General features: G+C 36.8%; 1 protein-coding gene across 3 annotated transcripts in view; it reads left to right on the top strand.

The window, feature by feature from the left end:
• Positions 1-22,184, top strand: part of ADK (adenosine kinase) — a 307,364-nt gene that overhangs the window by 201,910 nt on the left and 83,270 nt on the right. For all 3 annotated transcript variants that reach the window (XM_080620985.1, XM_080620983.1, XM_080620984.1), the window contains one exon: positions 19,239-19,409. In XM_080620985.1, coding sequence (XP_080477111.1) covers positions 19,239-19,409 — 171 coding nt within the window. The remainder of the gene's footprint in view (positions 1-19,238; positions 19,410-22,184) is intronic.

The following is a 22,184-nucleotide window of genomic DNA, read 5'->3' as shown; positions in this document are numbered from 1 at the left end:
TCCTGGTTTCTGAGTGCAGTTCACAGAGGGCTTTGTTGTCATGACTAGCTGGGAGAATGGAAGAATAATATGAAAACCTGATACTGGATTATTTAACTGAATCCCAAATGAAAACATATCAATAGCCACAGCCTATTTGGTAAATCCAAGTTTACCAAGTCTATGGGAGCTGGCAAGAAGTCCTTGGACAGTCAGACTTCTATTTCTACCTCTGACTGTAGAATAAAAGTGACTTGGTTCCCTTTGGGATTATATATGGTTCAGTTTTATATATTGATCGGTGTTTTAAAATGCTTTTAAGGCTTTTAGACCAGGTGGTATTTGAGGATTCAGTTTCTCTGGTCCTTTGTGAGCTGTTAGAGTGCTAGAGGTATTACTAAGTGATTGACAGGGCATACTTGTGTTTTTGTCACCTACTTTTTATTTAATGCAAAGAAGTGGAAGAGAAGAAATATGGAAAAATACATTTATCAGGTTTTGAGCTTTGTACCATTAATTTTAAATCTTCTTGCATGTTTTTTGGGTTGTTTGTTGTTTTTTTTTTCGTAATGCCACAATAGACACTGAAGCCTATTTATGAGGAAATTGAAGTAACTTTTCTGAAAACTGTTTCTGGAAATAATTTTTATTTGACTTTTATTATTTTAGCAGACTGTGCATAATTTGCCAAACTCTTTCAATTCTTTGTTGATTTGTATTACCTTTTAAAAGTTGGGTTTTGATGTTTGCACAGCATGTTATTTGTTAGGGATATAACCTGGCATCTCTTGTAACTTCTCAGCCTCAAAGCACTTTCTAGGTGACCTAATTGATACATCATATAAAAAATCAAAAAGAATGAAGCTGCTCAATGACTCACAACGGCACTATGTGATAGTTTAGGACAGGAAGTGTGGAATAACTATGTGCAGCTGGATCTACAGGATGAAATTAAATAGACAGGAAATACTTAACCGAGCTGGAATTTAACCACATCCAAAGTGGAATTTGATGTGGAAACTAGCACCTTTAATTATATGAATTTTTTTCAAAGGAACGCTTATGATCATATGTGACTGCGATCTTAATTTTCTTGTGTTGACACTGAAATTCAGTCGCTGATAGAACCAGATTTTACTTCTCTAGAGAGAATGTCAGGATCTTAATTTTCTTTGTGCAATATTTAATTCTTGAATGGAAATACAGTTATGATTTTCCAGGATCAAATTATCAGTAATGATTGATTTTGGTTTTGCTATCCCCCCTTCATTTCTTCTGTTGTTTTACTACGATTGTAGGATGTGGACAGAACTGACTTTGGTCAGTATTATGAGAGCATGCATCAAGTAAAGCACAATCAAAACCCCTCTCTCCAGTCTGTCCCTGGAGCTTTCTGTATAACCTGTCACACAAACTTAACTTTTTCTTTTTTTCATCCTATTATTGTAGTTCCATGAGCTTTATGACAGGTCCAAGCCCTGTTGGGGTGCTACACAAATAAATATTTCCTGTTGTAGAGCGTACAGTAGGGAAAGCACAAAGAAATAAGAACATAGTGGTGATGTTGGTCTCTGTATCCCGTTATCTCCAATGCTAAAAGTTTTATAGTGGATCTGGAAAAGGAGAGGTTTATGGGAAGCACTTTACCTGCTTGTGGGACAGAATGGGATAAAAACAGATAGGTAATTGTGGTGAATGCTCACATATAATCTGGTTTAAGATGAGTATGAAAGCTTGGAAGAGGAGCCAATTACTGAATACTTGGCTCAGTCAAGGAGGATATGAATGGAAAGTGATCTGATTAGATATGGGTGGGAAATTATTTATTTTTCAAGGACAGTTGGAATAAGGTGATGTGTGCTTAGCTTAAGCTGCATGACTGAAAAATGAAGGAAATGCTATGCAGAAACTGTTCAAAGAATTAAAGTGAAGCCCTAAAAAAAAATTGAGAATGTGATTTGAAAGTGTGAGTCTTGGCTTGGACAGATTAAGTCAGGACTTGAATAGAGATAGACGGGGAGAGAGAAAGGTCTCTCCACCATCAGCTTAAGTATGTATTTGGTAACGAGTACCTGGAAATAGGCTAGAGGTAGAGGCAGTGTAAAGATGTCTTAAACCAACCTGTAGAACCATGTTCAGTAGCATTGAGGAAGATCTTTCAAAAGATTTGCTGAAGGAGTTGCTAGAGAGAGAAAAGTGTCAAAAAAGGGAAAAGTTATGAAAGTCAAGAGGAAAAGAACACTCTAGAAAGAAGAATGTGGCCAATTCTACTGTAAGATGATTAATGAAGACAAAACAAGTACTTAGGTTTTCAGGGTTGGGAAGACTTTATTAGAGACTTTGATTGTGCCTGGGTGATGCAAACTTGTATCAAAGGTTTACTGTAGGATAAAAGGAATAGAAAAAGAACATGAGTTGGAAGTTGATGGCCATATTAAGGAAAAACAGTGCAATAGCCAAAAAGATAGCAGAGGGGAACTTGGAAAGAATCAAAGTCCGTTATCAGTGGATGAAAGGACAACATGATTTAATAACCTGTTATTTTTATCATCTAACTCTTAATCTTTCATGACTTATAGCATAAATTATATAATGTGCTACTTGAAAATTAGGTGTCTTTATCATAAATTGTTTTCTATTGTCTTGCCTTCTATAACCATCATTTCTTTTTCCTTGTTAGAACAGTTGGCACATCTTTAGCTTGCTAAGTTGCACGTTATGCCATTGGTACATTGAGGCACGTGTATCAGCACAGTTCATAAATGGAAGCAGCTGGTTTCCTCTGCACTTAAGAGAATGTACAAACACACAACCAAGATCTTCAAATCCTCTGTATGCTTTGGATACAGTTCCTATCCTGAAAAGCCGTGCTGTGATTTCAATTAGTGCAGATGTGCAGCAAGCCACCTTATTGGCTCAGAAAAGAATTCTTTTGTTTCAACACTTGAATTGCTAGATCTGGTTAATGTTACCAAATGAAAAAAAAAAAAAAAAAAAAGACAACATCACACCTACGGTATTAGCCTTGCACTCCAGTATCTGAAAAAGCCCTGGCAGGGGAAAAAAAATGTTGTCATCTCATAGGGAAAAGCTGAATTCATACACAGGAACTGCAGGATTACTTCGACATTTTACTAGTCCCCTGTAACACCAGCAAGTCCCATAAATGCCTAATGGAAAAACAGCAGAAAATGAGATCTGCAGCAGGCCTTCAGAGATCAAATTTATGTTGCTGAACACTTTTTTCAGGTCAGGTTTAAAGGTCAAAAGAAAGTGGATAGATTAAATTTACTGATTTTGCCAACTTTAAAGGCCCCTTTTAGAGGTTTTCTATTTCTAAGAGAAACCCCAATGTGCTTTTGCATAGTTTTCTGCTAGAACTGAAATGTATAGGATCTTTATTGTCTTTTTCTCATGTGAGAAAGACACTCAAATGACAATGACAATACTTAGTTATCCCCCGTGTGCCCTTGAGCAGCATCTGATTTAGATCCAAGGTATGTTATCACCTTGAAGTAATTAATACTTCCTATTAATAAAGATTTTTAGTGTATATTCATTTCATATGCGGGCTGAGACTCATCTATCAAAGGGCCAGCTGTGACACCACAGTGACAAAAATAGTTGCCCCAGTTCATTTTCACACTTGTGTTAAAATTTATCTCCCTGTTTCTCACACAGTATTTTTCCCTACTGTATCTCCAAGCAGAAAAGCATCTCCCAGTGAGGATCACTAACTGTTATACTCTGTGCTCCCTTAAATGTGAATAGAATCTAACTATAATATTCTCAGTTGAGAAGGAAGAAAGTGGAATGCAAGAACTTCCCACAAAGGACATTCTAGATCTTAGTCTCGTCAAATACTAGTAACAGAATGAATGACCAGAAGTGGGAGGATGACTATGGACAATATCTTCAGAATCCTAAGTAATTTGGCATTATGCCAAAAATGTCATTTTTAGAAACAAAACACCTTCTTTTCTACACTGTAGTAGTATTACACAAAGACAAGTTGAATCAGAAGCTTAGTTTCTGTATGTGAAGCAGTGCAGAACAAATAGCAAGTTTGTATACCTGTATTTTGTTTCCTCTATTTGTTTATGTGGAGTTATTTCGTCAAGTCAAAAATTTTGACCTAGCCTCCTCAGCATCTCCCCTTAGGAAAATCTTAAATGTGGAGCAACTGCAGTTGTTCTCTCAATGTATATAAGTACTTGTAAATTGTCATGCTTTAATTTATAGTAAGTGTTCGCTCAAAAAACCTTTTAAAAAGTTACGTTTAATTGCCTTTTTTTTTTTTTTTTTTTTTTTTTTTTTTTTTGGGTTTCTAGTGGATACTTTTCTACTACTATGTGATGATTTTCGGACATGAGGGTTTCAAAATAGTTCAGAATTCTATTAGTGTCAAATTCAGCAAAAAACATATACCCCTGCTGGCTTTCAACTATGTGAGTTTCCTATACACTTTTTAACATTAGGTATGTCTTTGGAATGAAGAAGTTAAGTGGTATCTTTAAAGATAAGTACATTTACTACCATCTCTGTAGTTCGAAGTACATTATTAGCCATTCATTTCAGGAAAGCTTTTGATATAAAGCTAAAACCACTAAAGAATGTTATTCTTACAGTTTGTTTCTTTAGCAAAGCTTTTGCTAGGATTTGAAGAGCTAGTCATGATGAAATCTTTGTGTCTTGCATGTAGTCCTGTGGTAGGTTTTGGTGTTTGAACTCTGCTGCTAGTTATGATAATTTTCAGACTCAGCCAAAGTGGACATTATAATTCCAGTTTCAGTGCGAACAGAAAAATTTACTGAATGAGAGCCCAAATATCCAAGCACTTTTAGTGAAATATAGCTGTCTTTTACGATCACAAACACAGATTGTCTGACCAGATACGGACCTTGCTGAACTAAATGACATAAAACTTAATGCTTGGGTTTCAGCTTAGGAACAACTCATCACAAAACATGCACAAAGTTAGGGTAAATTTGAAAATTATTCTTTCAGAATGGAGCTGATGGGACAAATTTTAATAAAATTGAATACATCTGCAGTGGTATCATATATCAACCAAGAGGCAGACAAAAGAAGTAGGAATTCATTGGAGGAATCCATCTGACTTTTCTTGTGGGCAGAATTACATCTGGCATTTCTGAGGGTGTGCCATTTCCCAAGATCTTCACAGTGTGTTGGCAGACTATTTTAATAGGCTTGGATGTTCATTTGGGAAAGCATGATCTCTGAATAGATACATAATTCACTGTAGTAAAACCAAGGTACAAATCTCCTCAGAACAGACTCTTGCCATAAGAAGAATATCCAAAGGCAAAGACAAATTTGTAACAGGCAGTCAGAAAAGCAGACCAAGTATTTTTCTCACAAAACACCAGACATTCAGAAGACATTTTATAAAAGTTTAGTTTTTAAAACAACTCCTTGTCAACTGTGTCCTCTTCTCAGAACACAGAATTATTATGATGGTAATTGTGGAAAATTGCTAGTCATCAGTGCTATTAAATATCTAAATTCTAAAATGTATCATACAGTCTTGAAATTGTTGAATATTTTCCAAGGAATATTATTCACAGTGAATATTCTAAAGTTCCTTTCCTCTTGAGGTTGGAGTGGACAGGTATATGGCAGGGTACGTGAGATATAAGCAATCATCACTTTGGAGAGTAGATGCCAGAAAAGCAACTTCACAGACTTCTGCAACTCCTGTGCATCTGAATGCAATTTGTCAGTAGTAAATAGTGTCAGAAGACAACTCAGGCTTTGTTTTTTACATGTATGCTGTAAGTACTGCTGTGCCACAACCCTTTCTCTGAAATCTGCTTTTTCAGCAGCCTGAACCATACCACAGTATTATTACTCAGAGGTTATGGATGTGTATTAGACTAGACTTCAGTACTGTTGGATTTACAAAGTCAAGTGCATGGCTTTACAGATCTGAGGTTCTCATTCCAGAGGAATCATGTAATTTAACTGCTTCTAAACAAGGCCAAGGGTGCAGTTTCTAATAAGTAACAGTCATTACAGCTGGCTAAACCTAACAGTTAGGTGACATATTCTCCTGTGATTATGCATGTCGGTTTTAAGCTAGGAAGATGTGGATGAAGCAGACTCTTAACTGGTTCTAGTTCACTCTGGAAGAAATCAGTTGTCTGCTGGCAATAGAAAATCTTGACTCTCTTTGTTGGGTATTTAGTGTCTGAGTACTTGTTTGGTCAAGCTAGAGCCTAAGACCCAACCTAAATAATTTAGAATTAAGTTCTTTCTGTTGGAGCAGTTTTGTCTGTTTTGATGCCCAGAAGGGAAATTTCCAATCAGTCTGCATGTCAAGAAAGTTAATTTCTAAATTTCAGTTCAGCAAACGTTATAACGCCAGGACCAGTTTCTCTGTTGGCACAATGGGGTTCATCTGTAAAAGCTAAGGTAATGACTATGCAAGCAAGAAATTTATTCTCCTCTTTACATTTCCATTTTGTGCCTTGGTGAGTGATTAAAAAAATATAGGGTTATAAGTATTGGTGATACATAGCATCCATGGAGAACAGGTATATGGGTAGGCACATTAAGGATCAAGTTTACTTTCACAGGAGCCACTACCCAACAATAAACATATTTTCAGCAAGTGTCATCTGCAACCTTTATGAAAATCTATCAGTGTCTCTTTCCAGTACAGAGGAGCTGTGCTGGTTGTGTGCAGAGCTGGAGGAGTTTTGCCGTAGAACTGCAGAAAGAGTTGAATGTGCCCATGTGGTACTTTGACCTGAGTGATTGATCAGAAAGAATACCTCTTTAGCCTGCCTGGTACCTATTTGGGTATGGAAACAATGAACAAGCAATCCATTTGTTTGTGGATCTTGTGTAAATTCTTGATGAGGACAGGTAATATTTTATAAACCAGTTATTTCTAAGTTTTTTGCATTGAGTTTCATGGAGTAAGATTTCTTTTCTACAGAAATATAGAGCATAAAAGGAAAAGAAATGAAAGGCAGTTTGTGCTTCAAATTAGTACATCTAACGTGAACAAAGCCATCCATTGTGTTGCTTTCGTGTCACTGTTGTTAGATATTAATTTGATAAGGACAGAGTATGTTAAAATGGGGACTGAAAAAAAAAGTTGAACCTTTTTTTTTTCCCTGACTGCTTTATCATACATTATAATGTTTATTGTTGAGATAAAGTACTCTCTATTCAAGCAGTAACAAGTTTCATAGGGGAATAAAAGTAAGCAGAACTCAAAGAATTCATTTTAACAAAAAGTATGAACAGAAAGACATGAAAACTATTGATTATGTTGTCTGTGGTGACATACAAACAAAGTGATAACTGTTCACATCTATGAAAGTTGAAGAATGGCAATGTCAGATTGTGCAAAGATTAACATAAGAATCTGACATCTTTGCTGAAAATTTATAATTACATTTGACGCTTTGGTAGAGATTGGAATGAGGGTGGAATCTTGTCAAGTAATTTTTTGTTGTTCATTTCATTAACAACTACTTAACCCTTTGATTAACAACCATTATTGCTATGGATAGACGTGACTATTGGAGAGGAGAATATATTGTCCTGTGATTTATAGCAGTATTCAAACATCTGTTTCAGAACGAGCTTCTTAAGCTTAATTTTATTCTGCTGAATGTGTTCTAAATAGCATCATGTAGATGTTGCTTTTCAGTGTAAGTTTTGTCAGAATACCTGATGTGTGTCTCCACTGCTCTTCCTGAAATAAATTAGAGCTCTAAGTATAAGAAAGTCAAAGAAATGTAAACTAGTTATCCTTGGCTTCTGAGTTCTGGCTTGGAGGTACCTTTGGCACTTTCTTTTCCTGTTATTTGTAGAATTCTTTGATACCACTCTGCTATGCTTGGTTTTTCACTAGACTCCATGACTGGATTGGACCATAGATGTTGATGAGGAGGTGTTGCAGAGACAGAAGTAAAGAGAAAATCCTTTATTTCCATAGTTAGCTGTTCTGAAGAGAGAGCAAACTCCAATAAAAACCAAACACCAGGCTTTCCTAGAAATAAAGGCATGTCATTGAAACATATACATAAAAGTATAACAAAAACTTGAGACAGAGACTTTCCATGTTTGCTTTGAGGAATGCATGCTGCGTTTTACTTTGTCATGAACCAATAATTTTCATTCCCTAAAATGAGGTTATTTATTATACAATTCCAAAATGTTCCAGTTTGGCTGCTTGAAAAGTAGAAATGGTGTTTATTTAGCATAAGGAATGGATTTAAACTCTCAGAACTGAGGAGGTGATTTTGAGAGATCCCAACTTCCTTTTCTTATAAAAGCACTAAAACATAAGCTTAAATGCTGATTTAAAAAGGAGTGCTTTTTCATTTGTCTTTATTTATGTGTGTCCAATATGTTAAAGCTATTCATTGATATTCTAATCTAGAAAATCATGGTTCTAGTGTATTAATTAGCACACAAGTTAACACTGTTAAATACATTATGATGACTTTACTTTCTATTTTTCTTAATCTATTTTCAGTGACACAAATTGGATGGGCAGAGATTCAAGTAAAGGGCAAAAAAGAGCAGGGAACATTTTTTCATAATTAATATTCTTGTAGCAGAGCTCATTGCTGTCCAAAGGACTGTCTGCATACAGGGCTGTAGGCATTATTAAGATCTCATTGACTTCATAATTTGGAATTCAGGGAAGCTCCATGTGAATTTGAAGGGCTGCAGGATGACCTTAACCTCTAAGGTGTTACTCTACTACTAGAGGTGTCTATTTTGGGTGACATGGTTTAGTGGGAGGTGCCCCTGCTCATGGCACGGGGGGGTTGGAACTAGATGATCTTAAGGGCCTTTCCAACCGTAACTATTCTATGATTCTATGATTCTACTAATGCATTTACATCATTCACTTGCAAATTGTTTACATTTTGTGGTGGTTATTTCAGGGTAAAAAAGCTAATTTCTTACATGATTGTAAGAGGTAAATGCAGTATCTGGGATGCTGTGCTCTCAAATGCTCCTTAAGAGCTGATAGAAGTTTGGATGCTTTGCCCGCATATTTTTTTGATCCATATTTTTCAAATATGCACAGATCTAGTAAACCACGGACTTCTAGAATAATGCAGGTTGAAATGGACCACCGGAGGTTTATTAGAATAAATTCAAAGTTGCTTGATGTTCAGTCATTTCTAAGAATATTTCTAAGGATATTCTAATGTTTGATCCCTAATGTGAAAATTCTTATTCCATGTGAGATTTCTCCAGAAACCCACTACTCCCACAATAATATGACGTTACAGAATATAGTGTCTTAGCAGAGAAGTTTCCTCTGAGGAGATAAGATATGGAAGTATGAGACTAACACTATTCTCTCTGGTTACAGTAGTGGTCCTGCTGTTAAAAGTGGGTTTCTGACGTGTGAGCTCATGAGTTCACTAGAAACAGGAACTCAGTGTAAATAGTATTTGGCTCTAAAAAGCTAATAGTTAGGAGTATCCCCTCACCCCTTTGGATTTGAAGAAAGTACTCATTCAGACTATAATAATTAATGCTAAGCACTTACATGGCTTGTTGTATTCAATGTGTTCTACGGAAAATTCTTATGTCCCAAATTAATTTAAGTGAAAATATCTTTGTTTAGATTTTACCAACTGTCCATATTTCAACTATATTTCTTAATAATTATTGGAATTAGCATAGGTCCTGACCCTCATTTATCTGTGTCATGCAACAGTCTTTATATAATGAAAATTAAGAGGCCACGCAATAACATTAATGTGCTTTTAAATGATTAATTTTAATGTGTGGAAGTGTGAGCAATAAATGTTTTATTGTAAACCCTGATGTGGTAATTAATCCAAGCAATTAGGACCTAATTGCACATTCATAGTAAACGTTATGTTTGCTGTGAAAGAAGTTTTTTTGGAACTGTGGTTTTGGGGCTAGAGTTGTGAGAACAGTGATATTTAAAAGGAAATGTTAATGCAGTTACTTTTAAACTTGGTAAGCCAGAAATTGAAAGAAACACACCCTTTATTATCTTGCCAATTACTTTTTTAGTTCTTCTGAGCATTTTACAATGTACTTAATTTTATGCAATAGTGATCCATATATATATTAAATTAAATATACCATAAGTATATGTAGGCTGTTTAAAATCAGCTAGAAAATACCTTGGGGAGTGGGAGGAGGTATTTGTTCTATTAATCATTTACACCTTAATTTGCAAATAGCAGAAGTCCTGTAATTCCATAAACTTGTCATTACTTTAATGCAAAGTATAAGTCATTCTGTGAACAATGTTAGTTTCAGGTGCACTGGGTTGTGCTTTCAGTAGCCCTATTACACACCATATGAACTCAGATCTCCACAAAGCTTTAGAGCTGGTGTGGATTTTCACTGATATAATTTATGGAGTTTAGATCCTTGTTTTTTCTGGTGTTGTGGGGTTTTTTCCACAGCAAAACTGCATTTTATAAGTACAGTGTATGCTTCTGTGTTTCTAAATAGAGCTCTGTTTTGCCCACGGTGAGTCTGCTTTACTTAAACAGGCTCAGTTAAGCATTTGAATAGTGCAATAAGCTTCAGAAACCTTTTGTGTTACCTCTTGATCATTTCTTCTTTTTCTCTTCATACGTACCATGCTATAGTATCAGTGTAGTCTTTCTGATGATATCATCTTCATTAGTGAAATAATATGCTTTTTCTTTGGGGCTCTTGAAATATGTTCTAACAATGATGGTAATGACTTTGATTAATATTTAATCCCCATGCTGTTAGGTTCTTATAATTTACAAGATCTGAAAGGTAGGTGGGGGAGGTAAGAAGGGTTTCTGCTAAAGTGTTTCAGTATGAGAGTGCTTCGGGAAAAACATACCTATGTTTTACTATACTTTGTATCTGTTTTCTAAGCTGAATTTAGAATCATAGAATCATAGAATAGTTAGGGTTGGAAAGGACCTTAAGATCATCTAGTTCCAACCCCCCTGCCATGGGCAGGGACACCCCACACTAAACCATGCCACCCAAGGCCTCATCCAACCTGGCCTTGAACACCGCCAAGGATGGAGCATTCACAACCTCCCTGGGCAACCCATTCCAGTGCCTCATCACCCTAAACAGTGAAACCTTTCCTAATATGACCACACTGTTGACAGGGAAGCCCATAAGGTATAGAAGTCATGCTGTGGACTTATTTTTCATGGCATTGGACTCATTCCTGTGTTTGTTTATATTATGTAACAGTTGCATTCCTTTGCATCACCTGGGAAGCCTGACACTCTTGAGGACACAGGTATAGCAGTATTTACTAGCATAGAGCAAGAGGTTGGGGAGGTTTTTTTTTCTTTTTCCTTTCTTTTTTCCTTTTCCTTTGCATTTTGTCCTTTTCCTTTTTCTTTCTATTAGTAGGGGAACTAAAATTTATAAATGCAACAGGGCAATCCCAAATTAGTTTCTTGCTCCACTCCAGAAGTTACAGTATTTGTAATATTTGTGCACATAGTCACATAACAAAAAAGTCTTTTGCATGCATACAGCAGAAGAGTAACTGATCTACAAGCTTCGAACGGTTCTCCACAAGACTTTGTATAATCTTATCAAGTAATCTTATCAAGAAATCTGCATTTCTACAAGATCTTCTGACACCCAATCAGTTAATGGTGATTAGTTACTTATACAACAATGGTCAGATATGGTTTCAGTCTTTGAGTGTTTTACACGTATTTTTAAAATAAACCGTTGTGCTGACATAAGCACATTTAATTAAAAAACATCCTTTTATCTGTCTTCTTCTTGTTCAGGGCTAGTTGAATAAGCAAGGAATAGGTTTGTTTTAAATGTTTACTTATACAGCTTTGAAACTGAGGATTAGCTGTCTAGAGAATTAGAAGCCCGCTATACATTTGTAGTTGTATAGATTCTCTCAATTTACTAATATACTGTAAATATTATGTACACACCAAACTTGAGTGAATTCAACATATGGTTGATGTTTACATAATTAATGAGATGCCAAATTATATTAATGGAGCTAACCATACACAAAAAAGCACATGTTGCACAAACATCAAGGGCCTAAATAAGCCATACCTTATTCCATACTTTCTGAATTGTGCTTGGAACGGTGGAAGTTAAGATTGAAAATTAATTATCTCATTACTCCAAACCACCAATAATTCAATTATCAATTTTTAGACTTCTGGTTGTTGTTTCATTAATCAATAGTTAGTACATGTGAGACTACTTTTGGGTCTAAACACGTTGTCCTCATATTAATAGATGGGTCAGGCAAACGTAATTTTGATAAAGAGTTAATTTAGAAAAATGAAATGTGAAAGAAACAGTTTCTTTAATCAACAATTTAACAAATATTTTAAGATGCATTTTTCTCAGTGAGGATTAAATTGGTTTTCAATGAAGAAGAAGGGTGGCAGTGTTTTGAGGATGCTAGAAGAAAAGAAGAAAAGTGGCTTGCTCCTTATCATAGCTTGTTTGATTTGCAGTTTATATTTTATTGATGGTAATACCCTGTACTTTATAATATCTTTCAACAGTGAATTTCAATATTGAAATATTCTTTCAATACATCATTTCAGTAATGTTAAGTAATTAAACCTCCCACTGGTTCTGCCAATGGAGGTGTATTTATCATTATAACTATTTTGTAAGCGGGTAAACAGAGGCAAAAAAGGTTGAATTATTAATCAACGTAATAAAGCATCTAGGCTCTTGTCTCCTAGATGATATTCAGTCCTTCCTCCAAAATTTTGTTATAAATTCAGTGTAAATAAAAATATACATCTCATCACTGAGTTTAATAAACTCACATAAAACTGTATGCTGAACTTTAGAGCGAATATAGAGATTTTTTGCTTCTTCACAGACTTTAGGGAGCTATGTCAAACTATCATCTTAAGATCTGAATTCATCTTGCCAAAGTGAGCTTATCTAACTTGGTAGTTCCCAGGGAAATAAGAGAATTTTTTATTTGGGATGACATTTCTCTACAGCAAGCCTAAGTGTATTACTGCTCTCTCACACACACCTCCACCTCATTGTTAAAGTTCTTATCTACACTCTATGAGTATGCATCTGATAAGTAAAGTCACATATTTATTTGGTCCTAAGTATGACTTAGAAGAACTTCCTGCAGTGCTTCCTTTAATCGATAGTAATCGGAATGGAAAAAGATTTCCAAATTGTTTGTCATGAAAAAGAAATTGCCAATACATACATAAAATAATTATTTTCTTCAACATATAATGTCAAATATTGGAGGTTTTCTGCTACTGTTGTAATCTGATAGATGCTAACATGGCAGCAATCAGAATCCAGTTCAGCAACAAAGAAGCTGTTCAAGTCTGAAAGCAATCCTCTCCTCCTGACATGTTGGCACCATCATAGAGGAAAATGTCACGGTCAATATAAGCACATTTACTGACAGTTAGGTTTTTTCCTATGTTACTGAAAACTGTTTGAAACTCAGCTTTTATCAAAAACAGAAACACTGGCCACTCAGAATGATAAAACAATAGCTTACAGCTTAGTCATTTTCCAGTTATAAAGCAATACTTTCATAAAATAAACAATGCATACAGGAACAAGCCAAAACAATTACTCAGAGAAATTGTTGCATTCTTGCTGTCCCTGCTTCCTGATTTAAAACAACTGTCTCCAGTACGAACCGGACGAAAAGCAGCGGGTTTTGTTTCATTAAGTAACCACTTGCTGATCACTAAAAGATAAAATATAGTTCCAAAATGCAATTGATACTGTGTAAGGATTTTGTAAGTTCTTAAATGATCTATTACATGAAGAACAGGTACATAGATTAAAATAACATTCATGTATTTCACTAATTTACAGACTGAACATTTCCCAAGTGGATAGTTACACAGAGCTTTTGGCCTTCCTAGAGAAAGTAAAAAATGACTTAAAGCACAAGCACCTTCATTAATAAAGGTCATGTTGTTTATTTAATTTGTGGGGGGTTGTTAATTATTTCTAGACCTTTTTCCACGTTGTATGTTAATATCTCTGTTATTTGATACCACTCTGTCATATCTCAGTAAGGAAAATAATTTAACAAATAATTCCAAGCAGGAACAGGTTACAAGTAGAAATGCTCAAAACTCACAGGAAGAGGTAAGGGGTCAGTAAGTCTGCTAACTTGATAGTGTTCCACATTCCAAGTATTGTGCTGAGACATTTCAGTGTTGAGGATAGTTTTTAAATTGTTCCCTGCTCTTTTTAACTTGCGTAAGTACTAAGACAGATGAAGAGCTTCTGCTCCAGCATTCCGAGAAGATTCCTTCTGGTTCCTATTCTGAAGGAAGATGATTTCAGTGCCTTGTCTCACAGTGGGTGGGACATAGACTGCACCCAATCTGTGCTCTGTGCAGTTCAGAGACTAGAAGACAGGAGTCTTTCAGTCTCTTCTGTTTGTAAGGGCACCTGGAAGCCTTGTGAAAGTTCTTCTGTCTGGAGCAGTTACCTAGTGGTTCATTCTCCATCCCAAGAACTGCCATGTGTTGCAGCTTCACTTCTTCCAAGCCCCAGTATTTCTGCTAGACTGCAGCAGATGAGACTGATGGCAGAGCAGACCTAAAGGAAGTCTCTTCTGCCGAAGTGTGTGCCTTGAAGTTCTCTTTGTGTACAGAATATAGGAAACTTAAACCAGGTCCAAAAGCTCTGAGCTGGTTATGTCTGTCATTTAACAGAGCAAGTTCTTTTGGCACCTTAGCAGTCTCACTCTTTCACTGGAACTGCCAGCATACTTGAAGTTAGATGTTTTCTGTAGGGCTGTACTGAATCACAGTATTTATCAGGACTGTCACTACGTAACTGTCAAACTTTCTATGTGCCTGAAAAATTCCATCCTTTAGATGGATGAAAGTGTGATGTCATAATTGCATTTTTATGTAAATGCTTGCTATAAAATAATTTTGGATTAAATGATGTGTTCCTTTCATGTTGGCATAATTTGTCTTAAATGGCAGCAGACTGTTGTGTATGTGTTGCTGAAAGTTAAATATTTTGATTCACACTTGCAATTTATTGGTTTTACATTGTTACCAAACGGCATTTCAAAATCAGCTCAGAACACCGTGGTTCAAAATCCTGTCATTCATATGATAAAGTTATTTTCATGTGAACTGCTCTGCAAATGGGAGTGACAAGGAAAGAGGAAGAGCTAGGAGGAAGAGCAGGCAAATAGTTTTAGTGGGTAGTAGGGTTGAAAGCAATCCTAATTTTTACTATCAGTGTATGTTCTTATTCAAACATAACTTCTGTGCTGTTAAGCGGTAATAAATCCATAATTCAGAAGTTGGTTGTTATCATCTTGGCCTGGATTTGTCCAAATGTACACGAGGTCATGCATTTCAGATTTGGCTTTAAGGAAATACTCACTGGCTTAAAAAAAAAATAAATAATCTTGGTCGTCATTGTGCAAACACTATGTGTGTAATCCAGATGAATTTCAATGCAGACACGTTATTTCATGTGAAAAATGATGGCAAGACTTCTCAGTTTGGACAGAACACCTTAAACAGAAATACTTTCACCAAAGCCAGAGTTCTGGCTTCAGCTGGTCCTTCAGCCCTCTGATTCTGTGCTGACACTTGGCGCTGTAATTTGCTGCCCTCACATCTGCTATAGCTAGAGCTGTATGAACTTAGAGTAGATCAGAAGAAACCTTTTGGGTCTGCGTGTGATAAAAATGAGAGAGATGACTTGTAAAGATTAATTTATTCTGTATAAACCCAACAAATCCTTCTGGTAATGCTAGTGTCTATAAAAAGAAAAAACTTGAGTGTAAAAGACTATCCTATATTCACAGTACCCTGGCATATTTTAAAAGGTGCATCAAAGAATTCCTGAATATTGTAAAAGTGAGATTAATATGGCACTCTCTCTTGACTTTGTTTGCCGCTGTCATCTGCATCTTAATAGTGAATTTTAACTTCTCTGAAGTTACAAACAAGCTACTGTATCACTCGTATCCGTGTGTCTGCAATAGACCAATGTATTTTCGTTGTTTCTTCAGTTTTGTTTCTCTTTCTCCCATGAGAAAATAATTTTTTCTACACCAAAGGACTGTTTTTAAACAGAAGGGATGCTTATAGTACATAAGAAAAGTACTGTGTTTTGCAGGTATATATGCACAAGCATGCATATAAATAATTCAGTCTTATCATCCTATTTTCCTTGTGTGTATTTTCGCTCAGCCTTGCTCTCTGGCTTGTGGTATAATGGTACCTTCCTTCTGGCGTAGAAAAGGGGCTCATTGCATTTTGAGCAGCAGAAAATAGCAGCACATCACAAAGCAGTAGCATCTGGTATACTCGGTCTCAATCAGTGCAAGCCAGAGGAATACCGCGTGCTGCTAGTATGTCTGATAGCCTTTACTGTTTAATAGGTTTCCTTAGCACAATATTGCCTTTTGCTTTCTTTGACTCCACTGTCTGATTATTCTATGCCCTTGTATGTACAACATTCTTTCACAAAGATTGATTGACTGATTGATTGATGCACGATGATTTCATTTTATACGCAATGTAAGTTTCTCAGGCTGTTGGAATTTTTGTATGTTAACTGTCTCATCCTTTGATTACAGAGATTTTCCTCATATTTTTTTTGAGGCACTTTTGGGTTTTGAGGGTAAAAAGGTTCCCAGAACTATCAGAAGTAGACTGAGGTGTGTAGGTAGGTACAGAATGTCTCTGAAGGATCTCTTAACCTTCTAGTTAGTGGGAATAGAACTTCTTACTACTGAAATACAAACTCTTTCATACCAGTGATACTGAGATACACCTGTTCTCACACCCAAAGCTAATGTTGGCTAACAGTCAATTGTTAGAGCAGGTAGGAGTGGTTGACATAGGCACTCCTTTGTATACATGTATCTGGACCAAAAGCAGTGACAGCTGCAAGAGCATGAGGGCTGTGATTATAAGGAAGCCATGGAGTGGCTTTGTTGTGAATCCCAGTGAAATGCAAGAAAACCTGTTTGGTTTAGTGGACTTCATACCTGTACCAAATTGTAGCACACTGCAGTAGGGTGGTCTGTGACTTATCTAGTTACAATTCAGACTTAAGAAGCTGGGCTCTTGAAACTATACTGGCCATAGCTGTAATTGGAGTTTCACTAAAAATAGAGACAAAACAATTTAAATACTTAAGGAGGGGATTCTAATTAGGTTTCTTTAAACCCAAATCTGTTCAGCTCAGATTTTGTACTTTTCCTTCCTTCTTCATTAATTCTGCTGTGTGAATTGTACTGCTGTAACTTTTTATTATTGCTCCAAATTTTTTTTTCTTGTTACACTTGGCAAAGAGTTCTCACACATACAGCTCTTAATTTCTAGATATTTTAATGTCAAATAGTTGTTTAAATAAAACTCTTGGAAGAAAGCAATTAAATGGCAGAAATGATTTTTTAGGAAACCCAGAAGACAGAGCTGTAGCCTTTGAGAGTTCCTGGCCTTTACTTTGCAGGATCTGAAAAGCAAGCTCTCCTGTCTGCATCTCAGTACTTTTATGTTGCCTTTCCAAAGAAAAGGGAGTTGGATGCAGGCCTGAGTTAGATCTTACGAGGATAGTGTTCTGTACATCAGATTACAATCAGATGTGGTTTAGTTCAGATGGAGTTTTCAGCCTAAAAATGGTAAGAAGCCTAATTATTTGACCAGGTTACTATTCGCACAGACCCCTGTGTAGCAATCTGTGATTTATCCACAGCTGGCAACATGTTAGCCTTGAAAAGTTTTTATTTTCTGTTTGGAACAGTTTTTTTAAAAATCTAACTCTGTTCATTAAATGAAAAACTAAAAGATGGTAGAGATTGCTATGGAGACGAGATGTTATATAAGCTGTTCATTTTAATTCTTCAGAATGTAAAAATAGCAAAGACGCTTGGATGTTTACAGGCTTCCAGTTGTTCAAGGTACTGAGTAATTCCACAAGATGCAAAGCATACTTGTGCCCTTTGGACTTTTATTGTCACGTAGCAAATCATACTCCAATTTTTAAATCACTCATGTGTTTGTTAGACTGGAGAGCATGAAGTAAGCAAAGATAAATAGAAGTGCTTTCTAAGTAGTCTTTAATCTCTAGACTCTTCATTATATTATTTTTTTCCGGTGAGTAGAATGCTAAGATGGCCTGTTAGCTGAAGTATGCAGGATAAAAATACCGCTATTCTGTGATCCAGAGACGTAATAATATGGATAAAAAATGGAAGCTGTCTGTTTCAGTATTATGCCTTTTAGAGTGTCATGGTGGTGATGTTACGTATAGAACTGAGAGGATGTTTTATCTATCAGACCCCTCTCAAAGTTGTTTGTTACTGTGACTTAGACATTATCTCTGCCCTTAAATTTAACACTTGCTGCTCTTGCTTGAAAATTGCTATTATTCACTGAGTTGTGAGAACAGTTAGTATAATTGCTTTTGGGATTATAAAAAGGAAACATACAAAATTTGTTTAGGGTTAAGACTAAGCATTTCTCTAATTAGTGGATTAATGAAACTGTAGGGGATCTTTACATTACTCCTGGAACATGTGCGGGTGAAGTAACCATCTGCAATGCTAAATTCAAAATGGCAGGCCTCAAAGTGTTCTTTATACAGAGTTGAAATTGGCATTCACAATTTAGTAGACAAATAATAATTTCTGGTTAAGTTCTGTTTATTTTGTTTCACAATTGATACTTGAATGTTCGCATTCAGAATAAAGAATGGTACTTTGGGGGAGGGAGGTAGATGACAAAATACATGTGCGAAAACTTGGAAACCCTAGGTTTTTCCTACAAAGCAATGACAGCGTACTCAACATATTTATTATAAACAAGGTAATAATTTTTCAGGCACGGGATTTTATTAATCTCCTAGCTGTGTATAGAGCCATCATACTGGACTTCAGAATTAAGCACCGCAGTCTGATTGACTCTATTACTAAAGGGGGCATTTAGCATTATAATGTATCACTTTTTAAAATACAAGCATTAGTCTTAGCTGCCAAGGGAAAGTGTACTACGTGGAATGCAGAGGTAGAGAGTAATGTTTAATTTTGGAGGGCTCTGATTCTACGCAGCTTCTTTGTTGCCTCCATAATACCTTAATGTAAAGGCAGTATTTCCAGAAGTTTTTACTGGGACATGGGTGTGACATAGGTGGCTCGGGGGAGATCTTCTAGAAGCAGCATACTCCATATGGTTCCTAATATGAAATTAGTAACATAAATTGATTTGTTTGGATGCTTGCAGGGATTCTTCCTGACGGTGTCACCAGAGGCAGTATTAAAAGTGGCTGCTCAGGCTTCTGCAAACAACAAGATCTTCAGCTTGAATCTTTCTGCACCATTTATTAGCCAGTTCTACAAGGAGCCTATGATGAAAGTCATGCCTTATGTTGATGTCCTTTTTGGAAACGAGACGGTGAGTCTTACAAAAGTAATTGACGCATTTCTATCTCTTGTACCTAGCTGTTTGTGTCTAGGAGCCTGCTTCGTGGTTCTCTGTTACTTAGAGAGAAAGACACTGACCATGTCAAGTGTCACTAGAAAATTAAATCCATGGTCGTAGAACTGTGGTATTTCAGTAGAAGCCAAAGATGTCACTTGATCTGTTAGGGGTTTGCAACTTGCTCATTCATGAGACACATGAATAAGTTACTGTAGGTTAGCAGAGGAAATATCCAACACATTGGCTGCTTTGTAATAACTGTCCATGTGCATGATGTAGTCACCCAGAAGTTAACTCTGCTGGAAGAAGACATACGAAGGGCTACTGCAGAGCTGCTGAAGTTCTCTAACTTGTTTCCATACCTATACTATGCATTTAATAGCGTTTTCTGTGAGGAAGAAGACTCTTTGGGGAGAAGTGGGAGGAGAAAACTAGGAAATGGTTGATTATTTTAGAAGATTCTCATCGATTTTATGGTAGATGTACTGGCAGTCCATCTAAGGAAGGCTTATCTTTGCTATGCAACAGGTGGCAAACAGATTATCTGAAATTCTGCCTGGAAGTCTATGGTAATAGACCAAATGAATTCAGATTTCACTCACTGTCGTGTTATCACTTTTTGAATTTATTTTTTTTTTTCCATTTCAGAAAGTGCTCTTAAATATTTATTTGTGTGCTTAGCAGAAAAAGGTTAAAAAAAAAAAGCCTTGGAAAGTACAACACATCTAAATGAAGTGTGGGCTTGTCTCTCAAAGTAACTACAGTAGTACAGGAAAATTATGAAAAACTGAGTTATTCCTGTCAGTGGTTATTCCTGATGGTCACACAGGAGTTTGCACTAACACAAGTCAGTTTTTACACTATTATCCACGTATCCACAGTAAGGGCTAACATTGTTACAGATCTAGGACTTTTTAAAATGAAGAAAATGGCAACTTTTTAGATGCAGTAGGGTAAGGAAAACCTTTATAACTATAGTTAATGATATAGAAGAAGTATTTTTTCAGACATTTTGTTGCCAACTGTTACCTTTATTCTCTTTCACAATCCATCCTGACAAAGATGCTCCTGAATATTTTGATTTAATAGCAGTATAATCTCAACAAAAATATCATTTTAGAATGGTTTGTGTTGGAAGGGACTGTAAAGATCATCTAGTTCCAACCCCTTTGCTGTGGACAGCAATACCTCCCAGTAGACCAGGTTGCTCAAAGCCCCATTCAACCTGGCCTTATCAGATTTCACAAATTAAAGTAATACCAAGTCTAGTCACTGTTCAGGTGCAAGGGCTTCACAGGAACTTCTGGGATTAAACCTTCCTGGTCTTATATATTAATATTGCTTCTCTGACCTGTTTGGATTACATTTGGATTAAATTTGAATTACAGTGGTTCGTTAAGTGCTGTTTTTCAGAAGATAAAACAGAGGTTGTTACTTTTTGTATATTTGCACACTTTATAAGCAATAGTCTGTTATACTGTTGACATTCCAATTTTAGAAATTATATTAAGACTACCTTAACTTCCCCTGTCATTTCAGTTTGCTGTGTTATTATTCAGCTGCTGACATAAAATATTGTATGGGACTATTGTATGTATTAAAGTTGGAAGACTCCCTGCATTTTCTGTGTACAGTTTCTGAAGCCATTTGGTGTCTTTCTGGGTAAAAGATACTGTTTAAACTTAAGTGATCATCCTGAAATTTGGCAGTTTGGCCTTGGTTGCAGTGACCATGAGATGGTCGAATTCGAGATTCTCGGGACAGTGAGAAGAGCGTGCAGCAAGCTCACTGCCCTGGACTTCAAGAGAGCAGACTTTGGCCTCTTCAGGAGCCTGCTTAATAAGGTTCCACGGGACACAGCCCTAGAGGGCAGGGGAGCTCAAGACTGTTGGTTGTTATTCAAGGATCACCTGCTCCAAGCTCAGGAGTGTTGCATCCCAACTAGAAGGAAGTGCAGCAGGAGGGCCAGGAGACCTCCTTGGATGGATAAGGAGCTGCTCAGGAAAATTCAAAGGAAAAAAGAGGCTTATAGAAGGTGGAAGCAGGGACAGGCGGCCTGGGAAGAATACAGGGATGTTGTCCGGGAAGCTAGGGACCAGGTGAGGAAGGCTAAGGGCCAGTTAGAATTGAACTTGGCTAGGGATATTAAGGATAATAGGAAGGGATTCTATAGGTACGTAGCAAGTAAAAGACAGACTAGGGACAACGCAGGCCCCCTTCGGAAGATATCGGGAGAACTGGCTACCCAGGATTTGGAGAAGGCTGAGGTTCTTAATGACTTCTTTGCCTCAGTCTTCACTGGCAAAGGCTCTGACCGCACCACCCAAGTCTTGGAAGGCAGATGCAGGGTCTGTGAGAATGAAGACCCTAGGCCCACTGTAGGAGAGGATCTGGTTCGAGACCATCTTAAAAACCTGAACGTACACAAGTCCATGGGACCTGACGAAATCCATCCGCGGGTCCTGAAGGAGCTGGTGAATGAAGTTGCTAAGCCACTGGCCATCATATTTGAAAAATCATGGCAGTCAGGTGAAGTTCCCGACGACTGGAAGAAGAGAAATATAACCCCCATTTTCAAGAAGGGGAAAATGGATGACCCAGGGAATTACAGACCAGTCAGTCTCACCTCTGTGCCTGGCAAACTCTTGGAGCAGATTCTCCTGGAAGGCATGCTAAGGCACATGGAAAACAAGGAGGTGCTTGGTGACAGCCAGCATGGCTTCGCTAAGGGGAAATCCTGCCTGACCG

This window comes from Psittacula echo (genome assembly GCF_963264785.1).
Source record: "Psittacula echo genome assembly, chromosome: 6".
NCBI lineage: Eukaryota > Metazoa > Chordata > Aves > Psittaciformes > Psittacidae > Psittacula > Psittacula echo.
This window is presented reverse-complemented; position numbering and strand designations above follow the sequence as displayed.